The sequence below is a fragment of the Eleginops maclovinus genome, chromosome 4 (assembly GCF_036324505.1).
Source record: "Eleginops maclovinus isolate JMC-PN-2008 ecotype Puerto Natales chromosome 4, JC_Emac_rtc_rv5, whole genome shotgun sequence".
NCBI lineage: Eukaryota > Metazoa > Chordata > Actinopteri > Perciformes > Eleginopidae > Eleginops > Eleginops maclovinus.
Genome location: NC_086352.1, coordinates 9,913,304 through 9,935,789, shown reverse-complemented (window position 1 = coordinate 9,935,789; position 22,486 = coordinate 9,913,304). Strand labels below are relative to the sequence as shown.

General features: G+C 43.0%; 3 protein-coding genes across 7 annotated transcripts in view; 2 read left to right on the top strand and 1 right to left on the bottom strand.

Moving 5' to 3' along the window:
* Positions 1-242: 242 nt before the first annotated feature.
* dhdh.2 (dihydrodiol dehydrogenase, tandem duplicate 2) lies at positions 243-4,206 on the top strand. Its single transcript, XM_063881677.1, has 7 exons — positions 243-425; positions 1,085-1,196; positions 1,374-1,537; positions 1,713-1,965; positions 2,373-2,497; positions 2,690-2,840; positions 4,021-4,206. The coding sequence occupies exons 1-7, from the start codon at positions 336-338 to the stop codon at positions 4,128-4,130; spliced, it is 1,005 nt and encodes a 334-aa protein (XP_063737747.1). The 5' UTR covers positions 243-335; the 3' UTR covers positions 4,131-4,206.
* A 455-nt stretch (positions 4,207-4,661) lies between these two features.
* The window catches only part of pkma (pyruvate kinase M1/2a), an 18,243-nt gene continuing 418 nt past the window's right edge, over positions 4,662-22,486 (bottom strand). Inside the window, exons 1-11 of one of the 4 annotated variants that reach the window (XM_063881675.1) lie at positions 21,198-21,435; positions 12,865-13,049; positions 12,623-12,714; positions 10,694-10,825; positions 10,393-10,579; positions 10,023-10,293; positions 9,732-9,882; positions 9,442-9,594; positions 7,718-7,884; positions 6,010-6,191; positions 4,662-5,891 (exon numbers count right to left, since the gene is read on the bottom strand). In XM_063881675.1, coding sequence (XP_063737745.1) covers positions 5,785-5,891; positions 6,010-6,191; positions 7,718-7,884; positions 9,442-9,594; positions 9,732-9,882; positions 10,023-10,293; positions 10,393-10,579; positions 10,694-10,825; positions 12,623-12,714; positions 12,865-13,021 — 1,599 coding nt within the window. In that variant the 5' untranslated portion in view covers positions 13,022-13,049; positions 21,198-21,435 and the 3' untranslated portion in view covers positions 4,662-5,784. Of the gene's footprint in view, positions 5,892-6,009; positions 6,192-6,879; positions 7,047-7,717; positions 7,885-9,441; positions 9,595-9,731; positions 9,883-10,022; positions 10,294-10,392; positions 10,580-10,693; positions 10,826-12,622; positions 12,715-12,864; positions 13,050-16,696; positions 16,984-21,197; positions 21,436-22,486 lie in introns of those variants that run through there. The other 3 variants (XM_063881671.1, XM_063881672.1, XM_063881673.1) reach the window with 3 other exon arrangements.
* LOC134863257 (protein mono-ADP-ribosyltransferase PARP6) overlaps positions 21,653-22,486 on the top strand; it is a 24,969-nt gene continuing 24,135 nt past the window's right edge. For both annotated transcript variants that reach the window (XM_063881668.1, XM_063881669.1), the window contains exon 1: positions 21,653-21,785. The gene's annotated coding sequence lies outside the window, so the exon portion shown is untranslated. The remainder of the gene's footprint in view (positions 21,786-22,486) is intronic.

Here is a 22,486-nt window from a genome sequence, read left to right as displayed (position 1 = left end):
TTTTTGTAAGTCTGCCTCCTTTATTTGTGAATTATTGGTCTGATTCCACCCCAAGAAATATGGAACTCTGAAAGAAGTACTTTTGTAAAAATCAACCAGTGGTCTAGTTCAGGCATTTGCCAGGCTCTCCCAGTTACTTCCTGAATCAGTCCCTCTCCCCCTACACTCCCTCTCTGAATCCCTAACTACGCCATCACTGCCCTCCTCCACCTGTTGTCACACAGTTAAATGTGATACTGCGGCTCCACCATGCGGCAGAGAAGTGCCACTGTTTTACATAAAGTCAGATTAACGACTCAATCTGATTTCTTGAGTTTCCTGTCGAAGTGTCCAATATGGCAACCAGGTGGGGAATCTGCAGCGCGGGGAAGATCAGTCATGACTTCACTGTCGCTCTGAAGACCCTTCCTCCGGAACACCACCAGGTACCAGCAGCAGGAGAAGCGCAGACACTTTAAAATCTCTAGTTTGCAACACTTCTCTACTACAGTGTATTCACTGCACCCAGCGAGGGGTTTCGCTCCATTGAGAGTATGTGTATTGACAGTTCACACACATTTCTTACAGTCTTTGGTTAAAATCAAATCCTAATCCAGTGTTGAAGATGTGCAACCTGCAGTTTTAACGAGTTCATCGACATTTAAAACAACAGTCTGCAGCATTTCGTTGTGCCACGCTTCTTTTATTTTTTATTACCGTAAAGTACACACTAAATGGGCACATTTTCTTTTCACTCTATAACCGAGTTTACGGTAAGCCGTATTAAATTACACTAAGGCAAAACATTAAGCTGCATACCACTTTAAAAACAACATTTAGCTTTAAACACTATCTTTATTGAATCTTTTAACTGACTATAAATGGGTTACTATAATAAAGTATAGTATAGCTGCCTCCAAACACAGAATTGCATAGTTTTAGCAAGAGCAATTAGTTATTGAAGTTAGACAGAACATTTAATATGGTTCCAGTAGTCAGATGGTGTAATTGTTTTTCTGCAAGGACATTTTACTTGGTGGGAATTTTTATTAAGGTGGAGGATTACCATGTTGTGATAAATAATATTCTGAAACTGTATTCACAGGTTGTGGCTGTGGCAGCTCGTAAGCTTGAGGATGCACAGGAGTTTGCCACAAAGCACAGCATCTCCCGAGCATACGGCAGCTATGAGGAGCTGGCCAGAGATCCAGACATAGGTTGGTTTCTTTCAGACCTTTGTCAAATCAGAGTTGCTGATGGTGCTTGTATTACTCTTGTATTCAGTTTGAACCAAAACTGTCTTGATTTCCTGTGGTTATTATACCATAATATATATTTTGACATTGCAAAACATCACAGCATGTTCTCTGGTTTGTGTTTTCATTTGTATGCAGATGTTGTGTACATTGGAGTTATCCACCCCTACCATCTCAGCACTTGCCTGCTTTTCACAAATGCCAAGAAGAACGTGCTGTGTGAGAAGCCGCTGGCCATGAACTCCAAGGAGGTGAAGGAGATCCTGGCTTCTGCCAAGAGGAATGATGTCTTTCTCATGGAGGTAAGGATGGAGTCAGTCCCAAAAAATAAATGATATATAATGTATTTATAGCTTTAATTCTGTGTCCTCCATTTTTCACCTGCAAACTTAAAATGACTAATGTCAGTCACCTACAAATAAGACAGCACCTATGAAAGCACTGACTATGTGAACTGCCTCCTGCCCTCGGCTCTAGGCTGTGTGGACCCGGTTTTTCCCAGCCTCAGTGGAGATCAGGCGGCTGCTGGACCAAGGGGAGCTGGGAGAGGTTAAGATGGTGAGATCGGAGTTTGGTGTGCCGCTATCACACGTGCCGAGGGCGGTTGAGAAGGAATTGGGTGGAGGAACAATTCTGGGCGTTGGCATCTACTGCCTGCAGTTCACCTGCATGGTGTACAACGGAGAGAAGCCGGAGAGCATCCAGGCCAAGGGGGTCTGTCTGGACTCAGGTACTGAAAAAGTGTTTCATTTTTGTATAAAGTGTAGTTCATATTTTATGTGAATTGATCATCTTTAACCAAGGGAGTGTTCCTGTATGACAAAATATCAACTCAACTGGTACAATAAAAGTTAAGCTTTGATAGTCCACCTAGTGTTGTCCTACATTCTTATACACAGTTTTACTATCCTTCATTATAAAGCACAGTGCCATAAACTAACCCAACACTTTATTTGCAGAGGTCATGGCAGACACTGCAATGTTGCACCTTTTCAAACAATGACACTGCTAAATTTTGTTGATGTGATTAGCAGCAGATCAGTTATTGCATGTCTCAATAATTTCTTAATCAAGTAAAATGTTCCTGTGCATGATCTGTCCTTCAAATGTTAATCATATATCTGTATGTTATTGCAGGAGTGGATGAGACTGTGGTTGTCACTCTGAAGTTCTCCAGGAACAGGATGGCCGTGTTCACCTGCTCTTCAGGTGTCAAGCTGCCCAATGACGCCATTATTGCTGGCACAAAGGGAGACATCAGGGTAGGTCATATCAGCAGGTTCGCTTAGTCAAATAACGAGTGAAAATGGTCTGAAAGTTAAATTCCCTTTCGAAATTTGTATATACTATTTTCCCGTTTCAGTTAAGTGTTTCCTTTGCACGTATTAAACTGTATATATATCATAATTGTCTGATGTTATTTTTGTGAAAATATCCTGTGGCATGCTTTTTAGATTCCTGACAACATGTGGTGCCCCATATCATTAGAGGTGAATGGGAAGGAGACCCAGTACCCACTACCAGAGCCTTACCTGCCCCTCAACTTCCTCAACAGTACAGGGATGCGTTACGAGGCAGAGGAGGTCCGACAGTGTTTGCTCAAAGGTACTGTGGGTTTCAGCATATTTTACACTGTATTTACATCACTACAATAATGAATTTATGTATTAACAAAAAAGTGACCATCAATGATTTGTGAATGTTCAGGTAAGGATTTTTTGTCCAAACAGAGACTAAGATGAAAAATAAGCTAAATGATAAATATATGTCTTAGTTGTTTTACTATAATATACTACTCCTGAAAAAAGGTGACTCATTTCTGCCAACTCATGCAACATTAAACTACATGAATGAAATGGACCCGATATTCCAGGAGATAGATAGATAGAATTGGAGGATGAAACCCTCCTTATTTGCCACATACATGCACACAGCAGAGCACACACAGTGAAATTGGTCCTCTGCCAACCCATCCTAGTACTAGGAGCAGTGGGCAGCTATTGTGCAGCGCCCGGGGAGCAATGTGGAGGGGGGATTGGAGGTGTCCGGTGCCTTGCTCAAGGGCACCACAGCAGGGCCTAGGAGGGGAACTGGGACCTCTCCAAGTAGCAGCCCACCTTCCATATTTCAAGTCTGTTCGAGGACTTGAACCGGCAACCATACGATTCCCAGTCCAAGCCCCTACTGACTGAGACACTGCTGGACAAGAGATGGCGCTATGCAGTGGTTCATGATTAATCTCTAATGCTTTTTGCATCAGACTCTTCTTAAATTAAACAATAGGAACAGGGTTAAAGTATTGCAGTATATAAAATGTCAGTTGACAAACAATGATTCAGCTCAGGTCAATGTTCACAAATTGTCTTCAGAGTATATTAATCAAATAAGACTAAAACTCATACATCAGGATATGTTCACATTATGGCCTCTCTTTCAGAGTCCTCCAAACATACTTTCTTTATAGCTAGATAATTATTCCTGGCGCTAACAAAAATGAACTACTGTTAAACTCATCATACAAAAATGAATCTTTCCTGCAAAACTGGGACTAAACTATCACTTGTAAGTGCACTCTGAACATTATTATATAACTCAATTAAAAAGATAACATGTTTTTCTCACTCTGAAGTCAATTATATTCCCAAATAACCTCAGTTCAATCGCTATTAGGCTTGTTGTACACACTCACAACACAAGGTGGCATCAGAAACACTGGAATATTATAGATTCCCTATGTTCCCATATGTAGGTGTTTGATTCTGACAGTGTGATATTTCCCATGTAGGGCTGAAGGAGAGTGCAGTCGTTTCCCACGCTGACTCTCTGCTGCTGGCTGAGTTGGAGGACGAGATTCGCAGGCAGGTTGGGGTGGTGTACAGCCAGGACAGCAAGTAAATGCTAAGCTGGATACATTGACCTTGTTGAAAAGAATCAGTTTGTGTTGGAGAATAAAGGGTTCCTTATGTTTTGACTGGATTGTGCATTCATACGCTAGCAGTGAGAGGCATGTTAACCTTGGGTGACGAGTTACATAACTTCATGGGGTGTGTCGGTCTTGAATATCAAAGTTGTCACCTTCACAAAAAAGTAGTAGATATAAAAAGATAATAAAACTACATATTTATGACAATCAGCTCAGCTAGCAAGGCAGTATGTTTCTATTACATGTTGAGTATAGATTATTCAGACGCAAAAGATTCAAATTTTGAAATAATGTATAAATCCTTGTTGAATACGACTTTAGTATTGTATAAGAAATCAACCTGAATACGCTGTACATGTAGATGGATTCTTAAACCCTGCACCCCTGTACATATAGCAGGTGATTTCACTTTTGAGAACACTCGCTGTTTTAGACCATCGAGGACCCTTACCTTAAGAGAACAAACCATGATTATTCATCGTCAAACAACACACAAGGCGGAGTTAAAGTAGGTGCTCATCTCTTTTATTGATGGAAATCCAGTCTTTAAGGACAGCTCAGTACACCAGCTAAACATTATAATAACCCTTTACATTTAGTTAGTTCTGAAACTCTAGTCTTACAATCAGAAGCATGTTAGACACACAGACAGCTACAGTGGATCACCAACATAGAAGGAGAAAGACAAGCAGAGGGGTGCGCCCCCTCTCGCGCTGGAGTTGAGCGGGACTGGGTGTCATCCCTTCATCATGTCCCCTTTGGAAATACCCTAAAAGTGCTCTTTCATATCAGTCAACTTACATATGCGCCAAATTCAATAAACTGTAAAGGCCTTTTGTCACATCTATGAACACAAATACAGTAACTAGCTCAAACAACTCTGGACATCCAACACTAACATTTCTCTAGAGTTAGACAAAATATAAGTTGTATTGGATGTCCCAAAACAAAACGACAATTTACAGAAGTTAAGTATAACATTGAATGTAACATCGTCTGGATTAGATAAGGAGTGCAACACCTACACTTACAGTGATAGCTGGAGAGGACACTTCATACAGACAGCACTACGCAAGGGTCTGTTTGGGTGGAGCCAAGGCTGTTCTGCAGGAGGAGCCCTTTGATTTAGGACGTCACAAGTTTGTTCGTTATATCGGCGGAGGGGTTGTATCAGTACACTGTTACAGTCCTCTTTTGAAAAAGATAAGCCCAACTCCACCTAAACAGGAGGCAGTATGCACATGCACACAGACCAGGAAGCATTCACTCTCAGACTGATTCACCTCTAATAATAAGTGTTTGAGTGAATAAATACAGCAGTTTCTGGTCACGGTGTTTTAATCTGAGGCCCTGCAGACTGGTTTTGATTGAGAGACGTGAAAGGAATGGAGACAAAGTGGAAATCGACGAATCAAAACTCCACCCAAAACAGCTCTTTAGCCATGGAGGCTGTACTCTAATTCTAATTGCTTTGCATCATTGCCTACATTATCAATTGTTCAGGGTTTCGAGTCTATGAGCCCAGCAGTTGCACCGGGGGGGGGGTTGTGAGCTGGAGTGTAGGGTGGAGCGCTATGAAACATAAATGAAGGTGGAGGGAGAAAGCGGCGCAGCCCCGTTGGCTGTTCAGGCCACCAGAACCACACGCATGGTGTTGGTGTAACCGGAGCCGGGACGCCAGCCGGTCAACACGATGACAACGTCTCCCTCTTTGAAGAAGCCTCGGGCCTTACCTGGAAACAAAGCATGCAACTTTAATACATCGCTAATCTTACATTGTACACGGAAATGTTACATTTTCTTCTAAACATCTACACCTTCAAACACTAAAAAGGAAACAAAGACACTGACCCATATCCATGGCGAAGTTGACGCGCATGTCGACGTCCTCTGCCCAAACGTCGTGGGCGGGGCTGGTGTAGAGGACGGGGAAGATGCCGCGGTACAGGTGAGCTTGGCGAGCCGTCTGAGCGTTACGGGTCACGGCGAGGATGGGGGCACGGGGCCTGTACCTGGAGATCAGGTGGGCGGATCTGCACAGAAACACACAGTTGGGTGTAAACAACGTCCTCACCTTATTCACATGAGTTCTTACGTTTAAACTACTGATAGGACTATAAAATAACTGACAATTATTGAGACAAGTCATGCTTACACAAAATGCAGTTACTGTCAGTAAGAGGCTGAAGAGTCAACATATTTAGTATAGATGATATTTGGAGATAAATACTGTATTGCGTTGAATATAACTTTAGTAATGCATAAACCTAACATGTAAATTAAATGCTCACAACAGGTTATTTCACATATTCAGACTTCAGAACACCATCTTTATGCTGGTTTTTGTAAGTCTGCCTCCTTTATTTGTGAATTATTGGTCTGAGTCCACCCCAAGAAATTTGAAACTCTGAAAGAAATGCTTTTGCATAATTCTTCATGAAGAAACCCCATTTTACAGGTTTGATGATAAATGCAAGTTATCGATTATTTAGTGGGTTTAACGATGGACATTATGACAACCACAAATTAAATCTGGTGCTATCTCATCTCACCACATGCAACAGCGCACTTCAGACACACACACATAAACACACACGCACACAAAATCAAAGGAGGGGGATCTGTCAGAGCAAATTAGTTGTCCGAGGAAGAATTAGGAGCGGCGTTGGCGACACCTTACCTGGAGGAGGATCATTCCCCCTCTACCGTGGTCTTTCTTACCTCCCGGTCTTGGTGAGAACGATCAGGGCGCTAGCGCAGCATTTGAAGGCGGACTCGACGGCACCGACCGCCACAGCCTCCGACGGGTCCCTGGTCAGTTGGGAGTGTCTCCTCAGCTCCTCAAACAGCTTTCTGTGGAAGGTGGCCGCCTCGGCCTCTCGTGCTATCTGAGCCCAGAAGGACCATAGGAGGAGGGTGGCGTGGGGGGATTACTCTCAATCACCCACACTACCGTACGCGGAGTCATTCACACGAGTGGGGGAGACTGGCAAATGCACAACTAGTGTCCTGGTTAGTCATTGGTTGAATGATAGCACAAGTGTTGCTTTAAAACACTATGAAATTGAAACCTCCATAAGTATAACTTTTGGATTGAATTGTAAATGTGTGCCTTTAAAATAGATCTGCAAGTTTAAGAAATGCAAAATGAATGCATAATAGATAACCTATTAGAGGAATTGATCATTTTTGCATCATAAATCAATGAAAAATACAGTAAAAAGATCATGGTGTGCTTCTTTTACGACGCTTTGCATTATATACATATCTTTTTTAAGCCTGTAAAATATGGTTTGTAGACTTTGGCATCTCTGCAGCACCACAACACTTCATTCAAAATGATATTAGACACATATTTAGCCTTTAACAAATATTGTGCTCCTGCAATTTCAATATTGCACTTGTCCACATTGGGTAAAAATCAACCAGTGGTCTAGTTCAGGCGTTTGCCAGGCTCTCCCAGTTACTTCCTGAATCAGTCCCTATCCAGCCCTACACTCCCTCTCTGAATCCGTAACTACACCATCACTGCACTCCTCCACCTTTTGGACCTGCCTACCTTCCAGAGCCAGTGAGCACAATCATGGCAGAGGCTAAGCTCTTAAAAGAGGCCTCGACAGCGCCGATTGCAATAGCCTCGGCGGGGTCTGTGCAGGGCGGCGTGGAGCGACGCAGGTCCTCGAACACCTGCCGGTGGAACATGGCTGCCTCGGCTTCACGGGCAATCTGGCACACGTGAAGGTAAGATGCATCAAGCAGAGGCATTCCCAAACCACGCACAGGCAGTGTGAAATAAAATTAAATAAATGGGTGGAAAAAAGGAGAAGAGAAAAGGACACAGAGGGGCAATGTTAGAGACACACAAGAAGAATCAGTTGAAGTAACAAAAAGAAGACCGGAAGAAAGGACAGGAAGGACATCAAATACAGGAGTTAAGGGGTGCAGTTAGGTGGGGGAAACAGGGAAACATCAACATTAAAACATATCCAAAACTTTAACAGAATACATTTAAATTTGGTTTAAAAATACAAATAATTCAATACAACCCATGCTAATCTGGAGTTAAGAGAACTACGTTTTAAAAAGGACTTTTTACTCTTAAGAAAACATTTTTTGATTAAGAATAATACGGACTGAGATTACCTTAATCAAATAGAATCCCAAAATAAATAAAATTCAATTAAACCCATTAAAAAAAAGCTAAACTTTGGTTGGTCAACTGGGAGGAAATAAAAGAGTTTGGAGTGAAAATGCTAAGCACTGCACACTCGTGTCCAGAAATTGTTAGAAGTAGTACAGGAAGAATGAACAACAAAAGCACCAGAAGCATTAAAAGAAAAGAAGAGGATGCTCGATAAAAGGGATAAGAAGGCGATTTAGTCAACGTGAGGTAAAACCAAACACGAGTCCCACTAATAAAAGCATGGTTTTGGGTCGGTTTTCTTTGGATTTTTAAGAACCCAATGCAAATTCTGTTTAAGGGGCAGCAAGCTCAAAGGCAAGGGATGCAGTAATGCTGAGTCACTCGTGCATCTGCATAGCTGTGCACAGCAGAGTGTAGCCAGGATGGGAGGTTAGCCAAAAAAAAGGCCTGAACGACAGCATTAAGTGCATTATCCATTGAGATTCGGATGTAAAAATTCATCACGACCTTACTCATAACAAAGTTTCATTAGTGTTTTACTTGTGTCTGTCCCTGACTGAACATTAAAAATAACACAAATGTAGCTACAACACATTTTGATAATCCATCATTAGCCTCATCAATAACTAATCAATGATGTTTCTAAGATACAGACAAACACAGTGCTCCTGAATAAATGCACTACTTCCTATGTGCAGCTCATTTTGAAGATTAAGAAGGGTGCGCTAACTATTTGTTTTCTCAATTCCATTATTATAAAACTGATTAAAAGGATGTTCAATCCTCCACTCCTTTCATTAGCCCACCTTAAAGCAGCTTAAATGAAAATAAGTGGATGGAAACAAATCTATAAACAAGGCATTTCCAGTTGGCCTAACAATCCTGCTGACACCTTTTATAGCAGATGTTAAGCCAAGAGGAAAAAAAAGATGCTGCGTCAGAGGAAACTGAAGCCGATGTGTTCAGGAGAACTCAAAAATAAGAAACGAGAAAGAGCAGTCTCCAAGGGTTAGAGCCTGCTTAGTTGAAAAGGAAAATCATGCAAGATCCTCCCCAACTCTAATCAATCATCTCTACTTTTTTTAAAACCACTCTTAATCTTGTGATTCTTGTATTTCTATTGTATATATAGAACTCACCATGTGCTGTGTGCGTACTGCCTCCAGAGGGTAGTCTCCCTTGGCGGTTTCTCCGCTCAGCATGATGCAGTCGGCTCCGTCCAACACGGCGTTGGCTACGTCACTGCCCTCAGCGCGGGTTGGCCTGGGCTTCTTGATCATGCTCTCCAACATCTGAGTGGAATGAAAGAGCCTTTTATCAACCAATGCTAACGTTCGGTTTCTAAATATTAAACTGACTCTGCCCTCCTGCAGATATTCAGAATAACAATCAGCTGTAGAGAAAGTAGTGTACTATGCTTTTATCTCACCTGAGTTGCACATGTGATCGGCTTTCCAGCTCTGTTGCAGCGACCGATCATCATCTTCTGGGCCAGGAAGACCTTTTCTGTTGGGATCTCAATTCCCAGGTCACCACGGGCAACCATGATGCCATCGCTGGCCTCCATGATCTCATCAAACCTGCACAGGAAGACAGGAAATAATCATTTAAATACCAAAGTAGAAATGTACAAAAATCAGTAAAACAACTCTAACCATGATGTATATGAAAGATCTACATCCAAATCTTCCTCAACACACACACACACATACACATACACCTGCGGACACCCTCGTGATTCTCCAGCTTGCTGATGATTTTGATGTTTTTGCCTTTCTCTCCGAGCACGGCTCTGACAGCCTGCACATCTGCTGCTTTGCGGATGAAGGATGCGAACACCATGTCGACTCCGTGCTCCAAACCAAACTGCAGGTCCTGGATGTCCTTCTCTGAAACAGCAGGCAGGTCTACAGCAGCGCCGGGGAGGTTCACTCCCTTCTTGCTGCCAATGGTGCCGCCGTTCTCAATCTCGCACATGAGGAAATCAGAACCTTGAGACACAAGAACATATTACCGGACTGAAAGCTTTTCTACCTTGTTAATTGGTAGTGTTCTCTAATGGAACAGAGGTGAGTCAGTGCTTCACTCACCGATCTCCTTGACCTGCAGGGATACCAGTCCATCGTCGATGTAGATCTTGCTGCCGATTTCCACCACGTTGGTGATGTTCTTGTAGTCGAGCCATAGGACCTCTTCGCTGCAGTTGTCCTGGTAAGAGTCATCCAGGGTGATCTTGATCATGTTGCCCTTCTTCATCTCTACCTCAGCTGTGCCGCTCTGTCAAAACATGAACAGACATAACTTTAACGTCTGTTTGGTTCGTTTTCATGCCAAATGTTACTTATTGTGAACAGCTACAAAAGCCACTAAAGAAACTACAGCAATACTCACTCCCTTGATGAGGCCGGTCCTGATCTCTGGGCCCTTGGTGTCCAGGGCGATGCCAATGGGCCTGTACTGGATGCTGCCGGGCTCAAAGCTCTCACACGCCTCACGAATGTTCTTAATGGTCTCTGCATGGTACTACAGAAAGGAAGACAAGACAGTGAAATATCTCCAGAGAAACCCTTAGCAAGATTATGAACAGCACAGTTATTTATCGTGATCACACCAATCACCTCTAATCAATTTTCTTATCCAATCGCAAACAAGGAAATAAAAACATATGAAAGAGGCACCGGTATTTGAGATGGAGTTAATAAGTTTTATACACCAGATGTAAAAATCAGGCCAGGGAAACTGAAAGATAAGGTGTGTGACAACTCACACACTCATAAACATGAGTCATATTGTGAGCATCACTACAGGGTCATGCGTTGCATTTTATACCACCCTAACTGACATGTCACAGAGGAATCTGGTTGCACAATAACTAAGAGACTTTGGATTGCAATGTTAGCCTCATTTAATAACAGCATTGAGACTTATGAGAATGTATATCAGACAGTATCATGTAAAGTACAGTATAAGGATTGTCATCGATTGTCCTGTTTTGCCTCAGTTTTAGATGGAAGAGATCTTTATAGTTAGTCAGTCCTGTCACATTACTGCTGCAGCCATCTTGTCCCTGTAGTGCAGGCTAATGATCATGTAGCGCAGTGTCCGTGACTTTAAAGACAGCCTCTCCGCTGCTCACGGCTTAAAATGCCCACCTGTGTAACCAGAGCTTTCAGTAATAGATTAAGTGGCAGGTAATCACATTGGCTGCTTTTCTCACTGGCAACACATTGAGCTAATGCTACGCTCAGTGCACCACGATTACAATAAAGCCTGGATGGTCTCACCAACAGCAAAAAATGAATGAAAAACTAATCCAAAGTTAGACTTTAACCAAGCCCAAAACACTTACAGCTGCAATTAATATTAAGGCTCACGCTGAGGCTCCAAATGCACTGAAGCGTTTTAGTTAGAGACGAAAGCAGGGTCTGAGTATAGGTCAGGGTCTGTTCACTTTAATTCATTTTCTACACAACAAAAGTGAAACCCCAATGTTCAGCTAGTTCCCCTGTCATTCTATATTATCAACACTGGCACTGAGAATAATGTGACGTGCAGCATGTGCACTTTCCACTTCCTCCTTCCTCCTTTGTTTATACTGTGGACTGACCGTGGTTTGTGTACACACACAATTACAGAGTCTAGGTATGCGCCCTGCTGAGGAGATAAAAGGTAGACAAGGGCAGGGCAGGAAGCTACAGGTGACTTATTTAGAGCACCCAAAGCCAACAAAGCTCTGATTTATTTTGCTGTTCACACAGTCTCGACTAACCTTTGATTTTGATGAAATAACTCAAACCATAGATACTTTTCATACTTTGTTTTCAGGAGGAACTAAAACTCTCTTCTAAAGATAATGGTCATGATGTCAACTGATTAAATTGACACTAAGAAAAAGTGTCTGACAGCCTCACTTATCATATGTGGATGACATGCCATTCAGATTGCATTATCTGTTGATTAACATAATGACCATTAAGACAGGATTCTCCCTGCAGGAGTCTGAAGGGCAGTAAGTTCAGCTCCCCTGGACTGACTGCAAGATTAAATAGTTATTTTCAAGAAAGAGGTTTTAACTGTGAAACATGTTGGACTTTTGAATTTAACAAGTGAGCAGGTATAAGCCTGTTTATCCATCTGTCTTCCAATATATCTTAAAGGCCTAAATACTTAAAAGCGCATGTACCAGAGTTTCAAACTCTTCTTAAACCAAGCTAGACACAAAATTCCAGCCAATAACTATGTGATACAGCACAGAAACGGGTTATGTGGAAATTATCAGCACTGTTTACACGTTACTTTTCACAATGTGTAAAGACCCACCTCATGTGTGCCATGGGAGAAGTTCAGGCGAGCAATGTTCATGCCAGACTTGATCATCTCCTGCAGCATATTCACAGAGCGGGAGGCTGGCCCTGCAGGCAGACATCGAAGAGAAACGATTAGGGTTAATTAACACTCATCATACTTTTAAAACCTTATAACTACAAACAATTTGACAATTGAGCTGTTATGTTGCAGCCCCGGAAGCAATCGTATGTTGAGCAAATCAAATGGTCACTAACCAATGGTGCAGATGATGCCAGTGTTGCGAGCGGTGGTGGGCTCGGAGTCGATGTCCAGAAGGCACATGTGTTCCAGGAAGGTGTCAGCCATGGCAGCATTGAGCTGTTGCGTCTGGATGAAGGCAGAGCCCATGTCTACAGACTTTGATTGAGGCATGGTTTTCACTGGTGCAAACTTAGAAGTCCTGCAGAAAAAAGAAATGGTGAAATAATTCGGACGCGGCGATGGCAGCAGACAGCTTTCTTTGGTTGACCACTCTTAGTCCGGGTCGGGATTACTGAAATCCTTTCTGAAGTTGCAAGCCACTTCAAAAGTTGAAACCAGAATATGATTTATAAAAATGGACTTTTAAAAACAGTGCTGGTTCGCTTGTATTACGAGACTGTGAGAGTAACAACAGTTGGCTGGTAGCTAGCACAATTGTCACACTGTGGTTGTACTGAAGTATAACTCAGTGGACTGAGAGATCTCAGGAGAGGGATTTAATTCCCAGCGAGATCACACTGGCCAGAAAGTAATGGCACCGGATACACCCCGCTGACTTTCCTTCTCAACACACTGAGTGTACCTAATCCTGCTTTGAAGCTAACCTCGTGATAGTAAAGTAAAAGGAAAGGATGATGCCCCAGGGGGAATCAATTCATCACGTTGTTTGCTGACGTACCACAGGGATAAATATGGTTGTTATTCACCTCCTGCATATCTATTTTGGACTAACTGCAGCCACCAACACCATACAGACTAAGATGAGGCGTATGAAATGTTGCCACTGGTTTTGTGAGCTACTTAGCACAAGACTATCTTATAGAGTGAATTCATGTATGAATATGACAACTGGGGAAAAAGCCCCCACTAATCTTCAGTTGATTACAGATACAGTAACGTGGATTTTAAGTGCTAAGGGATAACTCCTCTGCATTGCACCGCACTGCTGCCATGATCCTACGAGTAGCGCAGTATAGCTGATAGTACATGCTGTTCCCACCCACTTTTCGCTGAGTCACCCATGGCAACGACACCATCACGACTACAGGGCTGGACCTGCCAAGCTTTCATCAGTAATTTCTTACCAGAAAAAGAATAAAGATAAATACTGTACACCGTAGCACCAAAGAGATATTACATCAAAACCTGTGTCTCAATACTGTCCTGGTGCTCGAAGCCTTGCTTTAACACTTCCGTTTTTCCCCTTTTCTCTTTCTGACAGTATTATGAGCACTCAATTAACACATTAACGTTGAGGCATGTCTCAGCAAGTAGCCACAAAGGTAGGTGTATAAAGGGAAGGAGTAGCAGGGATACTCTGATGAGGAATGCTGCTTCTACTACAGCTGTATTTGTTGTGGTTACATAACAGGTCATCTGACAGGCTGCAATGCTTGGTTGGGCATTCAAGCTGGTGAAACGTGTGAGCTGAGAGTGGAAATTCAGGGTGCAGATACCTACATTTTTCTACTGCATTATCAATGATGCACATGAAGTGGGGTTAGATGTGTACACTATCCGCCTCCTGTTCTTTCCTCACCGTTCCCATCAGCAAAATACAACGTGAGAATAAAGTACAGGCAGTTTTAATACAAATTAGGTTAAACAAAGCAGGATTATGATAACACAACTAGAACTTAATGTACAACATTAATGAAATACATGAAATGTAAGAGGGATGTGAAAGCAATTGAGCGAAGGTCCCATTATCCCTAGGTACATTTCACTCAACACAAAAAATATAATGAATACTTGCCAAGTACAATCTCTAGACACAATCCAAACCACCCAACAGGGAGAGATCAGGTTCCCTTTGTTTAAATTATGAGGTGCACTTCAACAAAGAACACTCTCACTGGTTGCTTCCTTGGGAGAGCAATAGGGTGACAGATATCTCTTTAAGGGAAGAGGAACCCTGTCATCCTTATAGGACTCCCTTTGGACCTGCTCTGAATTCTGACACCAGTAGAAACGTGGCACAAAATGCTAATGTAGACCCAGCTGGGTGTCCGTAGGAGGATGGCAGATTTGTGAAGGCTGCATGAGATTTTTCTGTGTTTTTTTACAATGCGAGTCATGATTGATCCCTTGTCTGTTATCTGCAAACCAATTCTACCTACGGGTACAAATAAACAACCTGCAACTGAAGCTGAAGATGGTGCAACTGCTCCTAAAGACGCGATCATTGAGTCACTCAGAAAAAACTAATGAATGCATCACAGTGGGGGATTCCAGACAGACCCATTTACCAGCAGACTCTTTTAACTGGGTGATGATGTAACAGGCAAAAGGAGCAGCCCACTGCTGTACGTGAGCACAGTCACATCCCTCTACTGCAACACAGACAAGCATGGAAAAGGCTGGGAGCTGACATCCTCATGGACTGAACCGCAGGAAAAGACTGCAGAGAGGGGGGGGGGGGGAACAAACATAGAGTCTGCATATTGGCAGCCACTGTTTTATAAATGTCTTAAGGGGATGTCTTTTTTAATAATTAAGACAATTGTGAAATTCTCTCACACACGTTAAGTTTTTTATGTTTCTCCATTAAAACCATCAGATCTTTGTTGGCTACAGCGTTTCAAATGAGAGCATCTGCTGTTACCCTGGCCTGGTGCTTATTTTTTTACATTAATTATTTGATGCCATAGTGACTAATGAAAGTCTCTTTGACTAAACAATTCCCCTTTAAGAATAACTATAGACATTCAACTCTTGAGTCATGCTAATTGAAGCCATCTATAAAGTATCTTCTGCAAATGGTGTGCTATTGCAGCATGACCAATAAAGATTACAACTTCAGTTTAATGTAATACTAAAGACAATGCAATACTGGCAGTTACAGTTTCAACACTGAAAGGGGAAACACAGTTGAGAGTATGTTTAAGGCCACTCATAGCAATGATCCAATGGTCAACAGTATTAACAGTTATCAAAAGATTGTTTTTAATACAACATAATGTAGCTTGACTTAGGATTCATGACTTAGGAGTGCAATGTGATACCTAGAATGATAGCACAATGTGTTTCCATTTTAATCATAATTTTCCTCCATTTACAGCAAGCCTTATTAAGGGAGTGTCATGTTTTATTTTATGTTTAGTCTATATCCCCTCAGCTCAATATTTTCAGGACTTGAAATGTATGTACAACACTAATTGGCAAAATGGAATGGAATTAAAGGTCTTACCTCTCATGCGGTCAAATTTCATTAGTCAACAAGTACATTTAATGAAAGGCCCTCGATGCAATTCCAAAACTCATCCAAACACTGGCTGCATCCTCAGCTGAGATGTTATTTCAGAGCTTAAGTATCAGAGGGAATGTGACATGCTCTAAAACATTTTGAAAATCAGGTAGTGACTATCCTTCTCCAAGTACAGTAATCGTGTTCTTCCTGATCTAGTTGGTCAACTCCTGGTTGTCAGAAATACAAAATGTCCTAATTGGCTGACTGACTAACATGGATAGTGTGTCTGACCCCAGAACAGCCAGTGAGCAGCCACCATTGGCTAACAGCAGCCATAGTAACCGTGACACAGAGGCAGGGCTAACTTTAGATCTGGCAACTAATAATCCCCTCCAATCCCTTCCACCTTTGAAACATACTCTCTGTTAACAAGATGTCGGTCACTATCTTCTTGTTCATTATTCCTTTAATACGCACCTGTGCAAACACGAGCAGGCATGGTAGTAGCATTGCTATCAGGGTGACATGACATTCAGTATCATCTACTAAGGCTGTGACGCAACACCGGGCTTATCCTATTTGGCTCACAGACACAGTGGAAGAGATCTCAGTTGCACTCACTCAAACAAGCAGCGTTTGAAGGATGCAGTACATACCCCCGGTAGATCTTACTGCTGCTCCCTGGTACAAACAGACACCTTACAGCCAATGACCTCCAGAACAACCCCAGAGTGTTGCAGCTTTCAACGCCAATGAGCAAACCCCTCCCTGCAACAGCAGTCCAAGCAGATCCGAACGCTGCAGTGTGCGTGCATGCATAGGACACATTCAAATGCTCAAGAGTAAATCCCTTCGGTGAGGATAATGGAAAGGGACAGATCCTTCTGTAACCGAGCAATCGCCATGACTGGATACAATGGACGTACATGAGACTTCTACTACGACACACCACAGCAGTGTGCAGCACTACTCTAGGTCATAATAATAATAATAATAATAAATTAATTTTATATAGCGCCTTTCAGGACTCTCAAGGTCGCTTTACAAAGAGTGTGTGTGTGTGTGTGTGTGTGTGTGTGTGAGTGCGTGCGCGAGAGCGAGCGAGGGTGCAAGTGCGCAGGGCGCCAGGTGGGGTTGTGAGGGGGTTAAAGTCCATAGGCCTCAGAGAAAAGGTGTGCCTTGAGGTGCTTTTTAAATGAATCAACTGAGGGGGCACAGCGGATGTGTGGGGGGAGTTGGTTCCACATGGTAGGGGCAGACACACAAAAGGCCCTGTCCCCAAAAGTCTTAAGTCGGGTGCGGGGTACTGCCAGCTGGTCCTTGACAGAGGACCTGAGGGACCGCAGGGGGGTGTAGGGGTGTAGGAGGTCGGAGAGGTAACGGGGGGCAAGGGCGTGGAGGGACTTGTAGGTGAGTAATAGGATTTTGAATTTGATGCGGAATTTGACAGGTAACCAGTGGAGCTGCATGAGGGTGGGGGTGATGTGCTGCCAGGGCTTAATGCCAGTTAAGACCCTAGCAGCAGAGTTCTGTACATATTGCAGTCTGTCCAGGGTTTTTGAGGGGAGACCTGTGAGGATGGCATTGCAATAATCCAGGCGGGTGGAGATGAAGCAGTGAATGAGGGTTTCGGTTACTGAGGCTGAAAGTGAGGGTCGGAGTCTTGAGATGTTTTTCAGGTGGTAGAATGCAGATTTAGTGATGTTGTTAATGTGGGACTGGAATGATAGAGTGGGGTCGAGAATGACACCCAGGTTGCGGACAACGGGTGATGGGGTGATGTAGCAGCCATCCACTTCCAGGAGAAGATCCCCAACCTTCCTGAGCAGTGGCTTGGGCGCCACAACCATGAGCTCAGTTTTATTGCTGTTGAGTTTGAGGAGGTTAGAGGTCATCCAGGTTTTTAGTTCTTGCAGACAGTTGATGAGTGGGCCAGGTGGGAGCAGAGTGGAGGGTTTGGTGCTGATGTACAGTTGAGTGTCGTCGGCGTAGCAGTGGAAACTGAGGCCGTGGTGACGAATAATTTGGCCGAGGGGGAGCATGTAGATGGTGAAGAGGAGAGGGCCGAGCACAGATCCCTGGGGTACGCCATGATTGACTGGGGCCAGGATGGAGTTGGCATCTTTCAGGGTGACATATTGTTTGCGGTTGGAAAGGTAGGACTGAAACCAGGAGAGAGCTGAGCCCCTGAGGCCGATGAGCTCAGTGAGACGGGAGAGGAGGATGGAGTGGGACACTGTGTCAAAGGCTGCAGAGAGGTCGAGGAGGATGAGGATGGAGATGAGGCCATTGTCGGCGGCAGTGAGCAGGTCGTTAGTGATTTTAATGAGGGCGGTCTCGGTGCTGTGTTGAGTTCTGAAGCCAGATTGGAGGGGTTCAAAGAGCTCATGGTGTGACATGTGATGTTGAAGCTGGGAAGCCACTGCTCTTTCCAGAATTTTACTTAGGAAAGGAAGGTTGGAGATTGGACGATAGTTGTTAGGGTCGTCAGGGTCCAGACCGGGCTTTTTCAAGGTGGGAATGACTGCAGCTGTTTTGAAGCCTGAGGGCACCACACCAGAGTCCAGTGAGCAGTTTATGATGGCGGCAATAGAGGCAGAGATGACAGGGAGGCAGGTCTTCACCAGGGTGGTAGGCATGGGGTCCAGCTGGCTGGAGGAGGTCTTCGCTTTGGACACCAAGTCATGCACCTGGTCAGTGTCCAACATGGTGAAGGAGGAGAGGCAACACTGCAGTGGGCAGGCAGTAGGGGTGTCGGCACCAGGATGGTGGGGAGAAGGGGGGGGTGGCGTAGAATATTGCAGAAGGTGATTATGAATAGTTTCCACTTTTTTCTGAAAGAAGTCCAGGAACCTGGAACACAGATCAGCTGCATCAGAGGGTTGGGGGGAATCAGGAGGGCGCAGTAGTCGGTTGATTGTTATGAAAAGCTTTTTAGGGTGGTTTTGTTGGTTATTAATAAGTATGGAGTAGTAGAGTGTCTTCGCCTTCAAGAGAGCCTCCTTGTAGTCCCTGATGTGGTCTTTGTAGGCCTCATGGTGTACGGTGAGGCCAGATGTCCTGTAGCGCCTCTCAAGCTGGCGGCCGGCTGCTTTCATGAGGCGGAGCTCAGGAGTAAACCAGGGAGCGGGGCGTGCAAATGAGACCAACCGGGTTATGGGAGGGGCAACTGAGTCCAGACTGAGGGAGAGAGCAGTATTGTAGTGTTCCACCAGACCATCCACGGTGGTGTTAAGAGGGGGAGTGGCCAGGTGGGTCACAAGGGTGGAAGACAACAGGGATGTGCAGACCTGTTTGGTTTTCCGAAATGTGATGGTTCGTTTACTGGGCTGACTGGGAAGGGGCACAGAAACAGAGAATGAGATGGCGAGATGGTCCGAAATAGCCAGGTCATCACACTGGAGATGACGGGGTGATTCCAGTGGGTTCCATACTACCCCCCAAGGCCTAAAAACTGCCTCATGGCTAAATATAACACACAGCATGCAGAGTTGTTTGAAGAAATCTAACACTCAGCATGTACTATGGTATTTACACCATGTGGGCCAGTAAACTAGTCTTGTATACTCCAAAACAAATAGCAAACAAGGGTACAACATTGGTTACACTGACCTAATGGTATAGAATGCTGTGCATGTTCAATGCAATTAAAATACACATGGTAAATGATGTGGCATTATTATCTGACGTGTTTAACGTCGTGTTAAGTCAGTCAAGTGTGTCTGCAGTAGCAAAGGGATTTACCCATAACTGGTAGTTTTCCACCCCGTGGCTCCACATAGCATTAGTCAGCAAACATGCAGCTTTGATGAAGAGTGGGGCTGAAGGAGAGCAGCACCACTGCAACAGGCCTACCGCAGTGACCACCACATCAGCTGCAACTAAAACTACCTTACCACAACAGCAGGTCGGGAGCACTTGACCACATCTACCAAATGGTATAAATAAAATAACTTAAACCTGATCCAGAATAGAAAAACAGCAGGACATATATGTATATTCTACCTATGTTGAAGTATATGTATTTGATAAAGGATATGACATTACAATTTTAAAATGTACCACAAAGCCCTGCCTTGGTGAAATCATATTTTACTGAAACAGGCTGAAAAACAGGCCTCAGTTATTGCGTATCATGTTAAAACTAAGCTGTTAATTAGGGAGCTAAAAAACAACCTATAAGGTAAAGAGTAAGACCTGCATTTCTGCTCTTGTATCGAGTATCAACAAGACATTTTATCTGTAGCAGCACTGCAGCAAACTACTGCAGTGAAGCTACTTAGGCAATGTGCATATTTCCAACGCCATTATCACGGGATGGTTTTCCCATTTTCTAAAACTGTCCAAAAGGGCTTCAGATGTATTGTACGTGCTTCTGTGCAAATGTGACTGGAATATTGAAGTATATAAAAAGGATGAATGTGACGAAGCTCTCTACTGACTAACCCACTGCCACGCCATTTAAAGGAGTATGGCGATATCCCACAACTAGTGCAGGGAACATTAAGCTCTGGTGCAATTGTGGTTAACCGGATAAAACGCATATTTGAATGTACTGTGCATACGATGCGCTAAAGGTCACGTTCTCATCCTGCGTCACATTTTCCTGATCCGAGTGGTCATCACAGAAACTGACTAATCAGAGGCCGAGCAGACGGAGCGGCCACACCCACATTAGGAGGCAACAGGAAGCGAATATCAAACGTTCAACACTGCACGCATCACATTTCTGTTTCATTATTTTAAATGTAGGCTAATACCAATGTTTAGCAAAAAAACAAGACCACAAAAACGTAGTGCGTTAGTTACAGGAATATCTGCTGAGTGCACGGACACATTATCTCAGTCTGTGTAAGTGCACATCTCTACGTTGTTGAACAAATTATATCAAACCAGCGGAACATGATTAAAAAAAGCTTTGTTTAAGACTATCACACACATCTAGGTGTGTTAGGTACACGTGAACATTATGTTCATTTAAAAAGTAGATACGTTAAGAGTGGAAACAAGCCACGAGAGGTTGACTCACACATGCCCGGACTTACCAGCTTGCAGGATGAACACATAAAAAAGGCTCAAAAAGCCGTTATATGATGTCCCACAAGTAATGAGTTTACCTAAAGAGACAATTTAGCAGTCAATGTTGAGGATACACACCTTATCTTGCTGAACAACTGCAGCGAATGATGTGCCTTCTCACTGTGATAAGCTCAAGGTGATCTCCCTACTAGTTCCTCACTCTGCGGAACTACTTTCTAGGGATGCTGAGACATATCCATCCGAGAGTGTGAAGATACTATTTACTATTAAAAAAATAGTAAAACTTCATAACCATTATTTACCTATTGCAATAATAAAAGACTTCTCATGAGTGTGTTCTCTTTTTGTATTACTCTTGTGAAAAGACCGGAAATTATACAAAATATAATCAAGGCGGAATGATACACCGTCTCGTGGTGGAAGTGATTGGTAAAGTTAGGCAGCCAATCAGCGGACGCGTGAGAGCATCCGTATCGCATGAGTCTGACATGTGACTGTGGACGGCGTGCTTTGGTTTCCTGAAAAAGACTCAGTATTTGAGTTACTAGGGTTAGTCTTTTCTATTTAAATGCCGCTTTAACGACTCCAACCCGTAATGCGTCCTGTTGTCAGTTTGGCTCTTTTATTCTACGGATATGAAAATCATCACCTTAACGCTTCCTAAATGGTTCATGGAAAGCATCATCACACGTGTTGCAATATACGGTAACAGTCGTAGAAAATACCACAAATATTGTTCACAAACTTCTGTTTAATTTTATAGAAACTGGGGCAATAATGAAATATAATGTGCCTTAAACGCATTATTATTATTATTCACAGCAAATCCTTGAGTGTTTGAGAGGATTGAAGGATCATGACATACCTTGCAGTGTTTAAGGCAATACCTCCATCTAGTGATGAATACTGATATAACAGTTTATTCAAGCATTATTTTACATTTTTAGGTACACCATGTTGAGTATAATAATACAAAACATTAAAAATAGATTCGCTTTTTCTCTAATAATTTAATATTTATTTATGTTGTTGCGTTTTAAGCACACGTTGCAAAATTGTATATTTAAAGCAACTGTTGTTCAACTGATACAATTACACAAATTGCAAGTCAATCTAAAGTTGATATTTGTTTTCCAAAGAACTTAACAACTCTGAAAACTGTGTGCGAGACAAACAGAACTTATTAACTAACGCTATATATTTATACATATTTTATAGAATATTTCATGATATTATCTTTTGCTAATCAGCTGTGTTATGCCAATGGACGACAATAACCAAACATATAATGATTGTTTGTCCAGTGCCCAGAAAAAAAAACATGTTGCATATGTTCCCAGGATGATCAATTGTGGTGTAGTGATAATAAGCTCTGCCAAAGGAGATGGCAGACTAAAACTAAATCG

Excerpts from the sequence above, each read along its gene's own strand:
- dhdh.2 (XM_063881677.1), top strand. The coding sequence starts at position 336 with ATGGCAACCAGGTGGGGAATCTGCAGCGCGGGGAAGATCAGTCATGAC. Across the intron at positions 426-1,084 it reads TTCCTCCGGAACACCACCAG|GTTGTGGCTGTGGCAGCTCG; the intron begins GTACCAGCAGCA and ends CTGTATTCACAG. Across the intron at positions 1,197-1,373 it reads GGCCAGAGATCCAGACATAG|ATGTTGTGTACATTGGAGTT; the intron begins GTTGGTTTCTTT and ends ATTTGTATGCAG.